The sequence below is a fragment of the Coregonus clupeaformis genome, unplaced genomic scaffold, assembly GCF_020615455.1.
Source record: "Coregonus clupeaformis isolate EN_2021a unplaced genomic scaffold, ASM2061545v1 scaf0001, whole genome shotgun sequence".
In the NCBI taxonomy this organism is placed as follows: Eukaryota; Metazoa; Chordata; class Actinopteri; order Salmoniformes; family Salmonidae; genus Coregonus; species Coregonus clupeaformis.
The window spans coordinates 2,368,198-2,378,506 of record NW_025533456.1 but is presented as its reverse complement, the minus strand read 5'-3'; the positions used below and the strand labels follow the sequence as shown (position 1 = coordinate 2,378,506).

Here is a 10,309-nt window from a genome sequence, read left to right as displayed (position 1 = left end):
ACTCAGTACACACAACATTTATGCACATCTCTGAATCACTTTACTAATGAACATACTCGTAGGTAAAACACAAACATACTCCACAAGGTGCCTTTTGAATAGTCCATAGAATGTTTTTTATTTTTTATCGCAGGGTTTTATCCTTTTGAAAATATTCTAATCCCGTTTTAAAAAATTTACTGAAATGACTGCAAATTATTCTAATATTTTGTAAATAATTAGACTAAAATGTGAATTTATAACTGCAATTGGGAAAGTAGAAATACATGTTAATGATTTACTCTTTGGGGTTTGACTGACATGGTTTTATCAAGGACTAACACACTCCTCTCTCCAATTTCAACTCCTCATGATTCACTTCCTAATACAACAACAGTATCAACACTACATCACTCTTTCCACTGGGACCCCTTTCACCCTGCTTTCCACTGGGACCCCTTTCACCCTGCTTTCCACTGGGACCCCTTTCACCCTGCTTTCCACTGGGACCCCTTTCACCCTGCTTTCCACTGGGACCCCTTTCACCCTGCTTTCCACTGGGACCCCTTTCACCCTGCTTTCCACTGGGACCCCTTTCACCCTGCTTTCCACTGGGACCCCTTTCACCCTGCTTTCCACTGGGACCCCTTTCACCCTGCTTTCCACTGGGACCCCTTTCACCCTGCTTTCCACTGGGACCCCTTTCACCCTGCTTTCCACTGGGACCCCTTTCACCCTGCTTTCCACTGGGACCCCTTTCACCCTGCTTTCCACTGGGACCCCTTTCACCCTGCTTTCCACTGGGACCCCTTTCACCCTGCTTTCCACTGGGACCCCTTTCACCCTGCTTTCCACTGGGACCCCTTTCACCCTGCTTTCCACTGGGACCCCTTTCACCCTGCTTTCCACTGGGACCCCTTTCACCCTGCTTTCCACTGGGACCCCTTTCACCCTGCTTTCCACTGGGACCCCTTTCACCCTGCTTTCCACTGGGACCCCTTTCACCCTGCTTTCCACTGGGACCCCTTTCACCCTGCTTTCCACTGGGACCCCTTTCACCCTGCTTTCCACTGGGACCCCTTTCACCCTGCTTTCCACTGGGACCCCTTTCACCCTGCTTTCCACTGGGACCCCTTTCACCCTGCTTTCCACTGGGACCCCTTTCACCCTGCTTTCCACTGGGACCCCTTTCACCCTGCTTTCCACTGGGACCCCTTTCACCCTGCTGAAAGAGCACTCAACAATACAATAGAGGCACACACAGACACACACAGACAGTTTTCATCTACATACAAGCCATTAGACTGCTGAACACTTGAACTGGACTGACCTGCTCTGATACTTCGCACCGTAGCACACATGCTCTCACTCACGCACCCACCGACACAGACATACACACGTCTACACGCACACACATACATTCATGCTACACACACATCACAACTGCTGCAACCAGACTCTTATTATGATTGCTAAATACTGCACAATTTAAACACTTGCCCCCAAATCCCCCCTTCCCCAAAACACATGTAAATATGACTATAAATGGTGCCTTCCTGTATTATACTTATGCTAAAATGTTTATTCTATTCTACTGAGCCATTTTGTGTTTGTATTCTTATTTTATTATTTCTTATTGTTGCATTGTCTAAGTAACCTGCAAGTATCCCTCACATGAATAATACTACTTTAAAACGGAAACCTAACTTGAACACACTGTAATAAATACTTTCTTCCTCATCATTATTCTCTGGTAATTATTCACACACACTAGGTCTTGTCCTAGAATAATAATTCTGGAATTATGTTTTTGACATTGTAAATAATGTATTTAAATGTTCCCTGGTAAAGAACCCATACTTGGAGTAATCCCTGGTTTCAAAATGCCTACCTATTAAATATACTTGTCTGCAGCAAAGAAATGTGTTACAGCACATTGGTTACAAATAAGGACATTCCTACTATGTAAGAGTGGACTTGTAGAGTGAAAAATGTATTTGATGGAAAAGATAACCATAAAATAAAACTGCAGACAGATGTAAGTAATATTGTGTAGACCTGGGACTCTGTCTCAAAGCAACCAAACATGATTTCATGACTTATTTTAGCATTTAATGATTTTCCTATTTTCCTTCCCTTTTGTTGCGTAATTGTATACTTGTTTATCTCAGAAGAATAACCTTAATAACCATATTTACTTCAAACAGTAATTATACTAGCACAGACACATTGTACTGACACTCACACCGCAGTGGTTGGGAAAGGGTATGGGGGCTGGACACGCAGCGACCCAGACCCAGCTGCTGTCGAAGATCACACATACTGACTCAAGGTAGTTTGGGGAATGGGTAGGAGAGCTGGATAATAATATTGATGATGCTGATAATTAATTGCTGTACTGTAAACCTATGCTTTAAAAATAAGTAACACACTTATACACACAGCACCACAAACACACAGCTCCACACAATACTTCCATTCACTGTAGAGCCTTTTCTTTAACTCCTTTTTTAAAATCTTCCTTAGTAACATCTGGATGTGGTGAATGTTAGTGTGTCATCTGTGTGTTTGTAGGATTGGCAAAGTGCTGAAATGTCTGTCACATTTTATGTCAGGATGGCAAGCCACTCCTACACATGCACACACACGCACCATTGGAGGCTGCTGAGGGGAGGACGGATCATAATAATGACTGGAACAGCGTGAATGGAATGGCACCAAACACATGGAAACCATGTGTTTGATGTATTTGATATCAAATCAAATCAAATCAAATTTTATTGGTCACATGCGCCGAATACAACAGGTGCAGACATTACAGTGAAATGCTTACTTACAGCCCTTAACCAACAGTGCATTTATTTTAAACAAAAAAGTAAGAATAAAACAACAACAACAAAAAGTGTTGAGAAAAAAAAGAGCAGAAGTAAAATAAAGTGACAGTAGGGAGGCTATATATACAGGGGGGTACCGTTGCAGAGTCAATGTGCGGGGGCACCGGCTAGTTGAGGTAGTTGAGGTAATATGTACATGTGGGTAGAGTTAAAGTGATATGATATGATTCCACCTATTCTGCTCCAGCCATTGCCACGAGCCTGTCCTCCCCAATTAAGGTGCCACCAACCTCCTGTGACACACACAATGTGCTTAATCAAGGTAAGATCAAGGACATTTGTATGCAAATACACATTTTACCAAAGTGAAGGGAGGAGGAATACAAATGAATCTATGAACTAAACAAGAGACGGTTGCTGAGCTCTACACACACACACACACACACACACTGTAAAGGCTTCAACCCAAAGTTATTCAAAGGAGGGGGAAAACAAGAGGGGGACTGTGGAAAAAGAATGAAAGAAGAAACTGTTGTGAAGGAGGGGAAGGTTGAGTGAGGGAATGAGAGCCTCCCTTCAGTTCAAGGCCATATTCAGGAGGGAATGTCTCCTGAAAGAGAGGAGACTTCCTCAGACCGTTAAGGGCCTCTTTATGTCGCCCAGGTCTGGTGTGTTGTGGTGGCTGTGTGTGTGCTACTAGTTGTTGGGGCGCTCATAGCAACATGTCATTCAAATTCAAATAGGCTTCTTCTAAGTTCTTCTGAGGCAGTGTTGTATTGGAAAGCGTTGCCTTAGATTTAAACAGAAATGTTTGCTTATTCTATTAAACGCTGTAAAACGACTCCCACTAACATTCCTAGAGAAATGTATTGGAAACATTCAATGTGCTAACCCTTGATGGTGTGTATAGTAAACTAATGTCATTGTCCACCGTGGTGAATTGGCCTATTAAATCATTATTGTAAAAACATCACTATATAAAATAAAATGTTAAATCTTCAAGTGGCTCTCATGGATTTAATTTAAATATGTCCAGTTGAAACTATAGAAGAAATTATAGAGCAAACACTCAACGGAAAAATCAGGGTCTAATGGAATTTCGGCAAGTCATACAGTGTGTTTGCCAGTAAGTACGGAGGCGGGGCAGTTTATGTCCACGACTGGTTCCCCGAAAATGAACCTGCATGATAGAGGAAAAGAAAGAGGGAGGAGGAAGAGAAGAGCATTTAGGCCTACATCTGGGGAGACTGCGTTTTAATGGATTCAGAACTGCGCAATTTCCTAAAACATATAAAACGGGTATTTGGATTCAACATCCGTGTGGCAAACCTGTGCGCGGTGCACGCAGCTACTACGTATGTGGATTGGCGATTTTGAAAAGGGATGTTCAGTTCTTAGTTCTGAGAGGGCTGTACATTCATTTTGGAAGACGATATGACTGTGCAAGATTAAGAATTCCTGGTCGGGTTTTCGAATATGTAACAAGAAGAGCCTGATCGTTATGCCATGCCCATGGGTGATTCTCTAAACGCTGTAATATCTCCCAAGCAACGATTTCATAATGTATCTGCGTGTACAGTTTCACCAAGCCGATATTTTCAAAATGCGTTATGGATTTTTGGAACATTATTCACCTATTACTTAATTTTGAGAACGTTTTTAGAGGGCTGCGTGGCTGAACGAACGTAATTTGGGGTAAAGAAGGGGGTAAAGAAGATGTGCGACGTAGCTGTTTTTTTTTTTTATGTTACAGTATTTTAACAATGAGAGCCGCAACGGCACCTCCCATGAGAAATCTGCATGCACAAACAGGTAATTAGGCTACATTGTTGCAATCCTCTATTACACACGCTGCTACAATGTAACAAGGTAGATGAGAAGTTTCCTATTCGTAGCCTTCAACCAGACGTAGCTATAGGGAAAGTAGCAAACGCATTTGCATGATGTGCTTCTGCCAGCTGTATTTATCTTTTCACAATTAGTAATATCGAAAGTGTTTGTTCCTGATGAGGTCGTATGGGTTTACGAGAACCTAGTAGGAGTTGAGATCTTACAATCGCCTAGTGACGGGAATGCCTACATTTGATGTGCTGCTTTCGGTTCTATCCTAAAACGTAATAAAAACTTTAAGTCGCTCTAAATTGTATGCTCATCAGTAGTACCAGGGTCCAAAATGTCGTGTCTGTGCTATTACATTAATTAATGGTTAAGTACCCGCGGCCATTGAATGAAATCTGGGCCTTCTAGTGTTCGGGGAAGGAGTGTCGCATTTTCTTTCTGAAATGTCATGTGGTGAAGTTGTGGCGGTTCCGTACAATTTCCAGGAAAAGCGTTTGAATTTTTTCCCATAGAGATAGATAGAGGACTCATCTTTGTATCTGTGCCATTATAGCGTCTGTGACAGCATGGGCAGCGCCATTGAGGCTATCTCCATTTTAAAGTAGTCAGTTTGCTTCTTCTTCATTGGCTGGTTGCTCCCAATTCATAAGTTAAAAACTACATTCTCTGGGAGGGCATAAAGCAACAATGCTCCCAACTCATAGAAATCCCAAGCAAGTTGACTAATTTAAAATGGTGGAAGCCCTCAATTGCAAGGAGTATATCCGTGATGAGCCCTCTATCTATCTCTATTGTTTTTCAATGTCATTTTTTTCTCCTTCCCTTTCTCTCCTGGCCCACTTCGGTAACCACTATCTTATCTCCACTAGAGGACGCCGCAGGTCTATAGATGGACTAATGCTTAGAACACACCGACAGAGCTATTACGTTTTGGCACACCAGAAGTACATTCATTACCAATGGAACGCTGAGTTTGCCTGCAGCATTGCATTAGAGACAGTTGCAGTGCGTTCTGTGTGGTGCATATGTTGGATTTATCAAACATATGTGTCAAACTGTATTCGTAAACGGGTTGACAGAAATGGTAGCAGAAGGTGAATGTTGAACTTTTGTTGCGCACATATCTAGATGATGCAGCATACTATTTTGCACAACAAGACAGTTGGTGTGTTCAAAGTGTTATGCTTCGAACACACCGACTGCCTCATTGCGTTTTGGTACACCAGAAGTACATTCATTTCCAATTGAATGCTGCGTTTGCCTTGCAGCATTGCGTTACAGAGGCAGTTGCAGTGCGTTCTGTGTGGTGCATACATTGGATTTATCGAACGTATGCGTCAAACTGTATGCATAAACGGGTTGACAGAAATGGTAGCAGAAGGTGAATGTTGAACTTTTGTTGCACACATATCTAGATGATGCTGCATACTATTTTGCGCAATGACGCAGTCGGTGTGTTCAAAGTGTAAAATGTAGCCCCATCTTTTCGGGAGTGAAGTTGACAATCAGAGTTGACAGTTTAGTTTTATCTTGACATGGTTCTGCGAAGGAGAGGTAAGTTAGGCTTGACCTTAATTGGGGAAAACTCCACCTGAAGTGTTTATTTGAAGTTAACTCTTACAAAAAAAGTTTTGGAACTGCAGTAAATGTGCAGTAACTGCAGTCGACTGTGGTATTTTGGATGCAGTAATTGCAGAATAATTGCAGTGTACTGCAACATTACTGCAGTAAAAAAAAAACGGTTATTTTGGATGCAGTATTTGCAGCATATGCAGTTAAGCTTCGATCACACCGACAGAGCCATTGCATTTTGGTACACCAGAAGTGCATTCATTTCCAATGGAACCCTGCGTTTGCCTTGCAGCATTGCGTTGCAGAGGCAGTTGCAGTGCGTTCTGTGTGGTGCATACGTTGGATTTGTGTATGTGTAGACGGCTTGACAGAAATGGTTGCAAAAGGTGAATGTTGAACTTTTGTTGCACACATATCCAGATGATGCTGCTTACCATTTTGCACATGACGCTGTCGATGTTATATATTTGACTGCAATCTTTTTTCGTAAGGGGATAGATTTACACTTTACTCATTGAGTAATGAGTACCCCATGAGTGAGTTACTATCAGGTTATAACTACATGGGATCGTGAAAAAAAAAAAAGTGCGAAACATGGAAAAGCTATTGCAGGCGAATGCCTAGTCTGGGAACAAAATGTCAAAATCCAATTTTAAATCCACTAGGGGCTGACACACTCCGACAAAACACAGTTTGAGTGGTTGCTTTGTTTCAGCATGGCTGAAGAAGTAAAGGCAATGTTGTAACATGTTCAGGATAAGTGTGTTATTCTATAACAACAACTGAACATGATACCTATTAACCACAATGGTCTTGTAAGCTCCATGATTGCTCCTCAGACAGACTACGTGAGTCCTTGCCTGTGAGCCCTTGCCTGTCATGCCAGGCATCTAGGCTCTTCTGCGATAATGTCAGTGCACTAACATGCTTCTCTATTCACAGCAGGAGAGCTACCATGGCACAGCCTCGGTATGCTGCCAGCCTGGCATCACCTGAACACATTAGAAATGTGAACCTGCAGTTAACATCATGGTCAGGGCTGTGCAGCAACAGCAGGGAGCCAATCAAAATGGAGTGTGTGAATGGTTAGTATGGAGTCCTGTCTTGTGATAAACGTTTACATCTGATAAAGAGGCACTTTGATTTGAATGCATTCTTCATCGCATTGACAGAATGCTTTGACGTTTCTCTCCTGAAGGGCGGCAGTCTGGTCAGAGGGAGCATGCTGTTGTCCGGGTAAGTCTGTGTGTCTGTGTGGATGTCTGTGCATTTATACATATGCTGGTGTTGTGCCTCTGTGTTTGTCTGTGTATGTTTGTGTCTGTATATGCCTGTCTCTGTGTTTTGCGTTTGATTGCATAGCTCCAGTGGTGAGGTCCCTAGCCCTTTCCCTTAACCATGTGTATGTCACTTTAACTGAGATGATCACAGCTCGATGGTTTAATGAGCGGTAATGATAAGAGGGATGATAGCTGGAAGAAAGAGAGGAGAGCTACAATGTGTTTTCTGGCCTCTCCCTCGTTCACAGCTGTTGTTCTCTGCTGTGACTGGGCTGTCTTGTGTGTTCTGGTTTTGGCTTGCTCTCACTGTAATCATTTAGTACATTTCTTACATATCTCTTGACGCCTTTAAAGGGAATCCAGTCGTGTGTGTAGTCGATTTGATCTGTAGCTGGGCAGATGCCCTCGCACTTCCCTCCCCTCTCTTTTTATCGCTCGCTCCACTATTTCTCTCTCTTTATATCTATTTTGTTCACCACCTCTCTTCCCTCTCTCTCTCTCTCTATATCACTCTGTTTGTTAAAGCATGACATCATGTCACGTGGGGCTTTATGATGTGTTTCTGGGTGGGAGCCAAAACACACACACACACACACAGCAGCTCTTTTCAGCATGGTTGCTTTCCTGGAGCGAAACAGCCATCACACCAGTCTCTTTTTCTTTCTATCTCTCACACACACACACACGCACACACACACGCACACACACACACACACACACACACACACACACACACACACACACACAAACACAAACACACACACGCACACACACCCCTGTCCCCCCTCTCCCCAGGACCTCACACAGTCACACCTGGGTCTCTCAATCATTCAGCCTCTCTCAGCTTTATTACATTAACGTTACCACGGGCCATGGATCTGATCCAGCGCACACTGACTGCCAAACACTGTCACTCGCTGTGCGTGTGTGTGTGTGCGCGCTGGAGGGGGAGGTATAGAAAGTAGTTACTGGCCTGAAAAAACCTAAATGATTTTGAGGAGGTATGGGGTAGAGTCATGTCCATAGTGAGAAGTGTTGGTTGTGTGTGCTGATACAGAAATGTAATCATGACATTATTGATGTCTTGCTGTTTTGTTGTTGAAAATCTCACTTTCCTTTTGGTTACTGTTGCCTGGCACTGTAATAGTTTGATGAAATTCAAAATGATACCAGTAGATTCGCTATAACTCTCAGGGTTACCTTGAATGAAAGTGTGTGTGTGTTTGTTACAGGCCTGTTTCTGGTAAATCCAGACCATTAACCAGCAGAGAGCTGAGCGCTGGCATCAATCACCACGACAACCCTGTCCATCAACAGCTATCACAGACACACGCGCACACACACACGCTGCAGAGACTCAAATGTCTGCGTAGTCACCTTCTGTCTGCGTAGTCTCTCTCCTCTGTCACTTTTTATGTCTTCCTATTGCTCTTTGTTTGAATGACTGTGGCTGGATAATGTAGGAACATGAATCCTTAACTAGACTGGAGGATACAGACAGAGAAACAGAGAGAGCGATAGAGAGATCTGACTCAGGACTTCTAGAGGGAGGCAGCAGGAAGTCGTGGGAGTAGGGAAGAGAGAGCGAGAGGCTCTCTCACTCCTCTTCATGGAGACAGTCAGCAGAGCATCACAATGAGGGAGGAGAGAGGGGGACAGAGAAGGAAATGACATCATCCACTGTGCCCACTTGCTGAAGACATGGACAAAGCGTGGTTGATGAGAGAGAGAGAGAGGAGAAGGGGAGAGAGAGAGAGAGAGAGAGAGAGAGAGAGAGAGAGAGAGAGAGAGAGAGAGAGAGAGAGAGAGAGAGAGAAGAGAGAGAGAGAGAGAGAGGAGAGAGAGAGAGAGAGAGAGAGAGAGAGAGAGAGAGAGAGAGAGAGAGAGAGAGAGAGAGAGAGAGAGAGAGAGAGAGAGAGAGAGAGAGAGAGAGAGAGAGAGAGAGAGAGAGAGAGAGAGAGAGAGAGAGAGAGAGAGAGAGAGAGAGAGAGCGCTCCTCTGTGGTTGGCACGGTGGCATAACTGTTAGTGGCATCCTCCCTGGCACCCCTCTGCCTCGCTCTGAAACACTCAAACCTACTTTTACACCAATTGTTCCTTCAGTGTTACCATGGTGTGTGTGCGCACCTGTGTAAAAGACCCTTCCAATGTTGTGAGAGGTCCCTGGTAAGATCATAGATGGTGTCAGATAAGTGTGTGTGTAGAGAGAGGTGGGGCAGGAGAGGAGAGGAGGACACAGGTTTGTCAACACTACAACTCTATAGGGGGCTGGTGAGGAGAGGCTGGTTAGTTAGTTACATGTATTGGTAAGAGATCGGGGTGTTACTGAACAATGTTTTGTGATCAGGGATAGAGATCTTATGATGCGCTGGACATTTAACCGTCAGCATTTTAATTTACCAGACATTTGAGAAATGTACCAGACCCATATGCATTGGGTGTGTAACCTGATTAGGGCGTCTAACCCACGGTGGCCAGATTGACAGAATTCACATTTAGATGATGGTAATTAATCTTAACAGAACATGCATACTTTGAAGATGTTTGAATAACTGTCCACATTTACTTTTCCTCAGCCCACAAGACCAGTAACGAACAGCAAAATCACTAGCCATTGCATAGGCGGAGTGTGAGTTTTCAAGTTTGGGGAAGCACATTTTTCCCATAAAAATGCACCTTTATAATAAAGCATTCCATGCATCATCGCATTTGCAGACTTATGTAAGATAGTTCACTATTCGTAATGTGATCAGTAGATTGGATAATATAACTCAATCACTGTTCACAAAAAAGACTGTTCAATGCA

The 10,309-nt window shown here is 43.4% G+C and overlaps 1 protein-coding gene across 1 annotated transcript; it reads right to left on the bottom strand.

The window, feature by feature from the left end:
- Positions 1–361: 361 nt before the first annotated feature.
- On the bottom strand, positions 362–1,340 carry LOC123482947 (fibril-forming collagen alpha chain-like). The gene is made up of 2 exons (XM_045212177.1): positions 1,310–1,340; positions 362–1,215 (listed from the first exon to the last, which is right to left on the bottom strand). The coding sequence occupies exons 1-2, from the start codon at positions 1,338–1,340 to the stop codon at positions 362–364; spliced, it is 885 nt and encodes a 294-aa protein (XP_045068112.1).
- Positions 1,341–10,309: the final 8,969 nt, after the last annotated feature.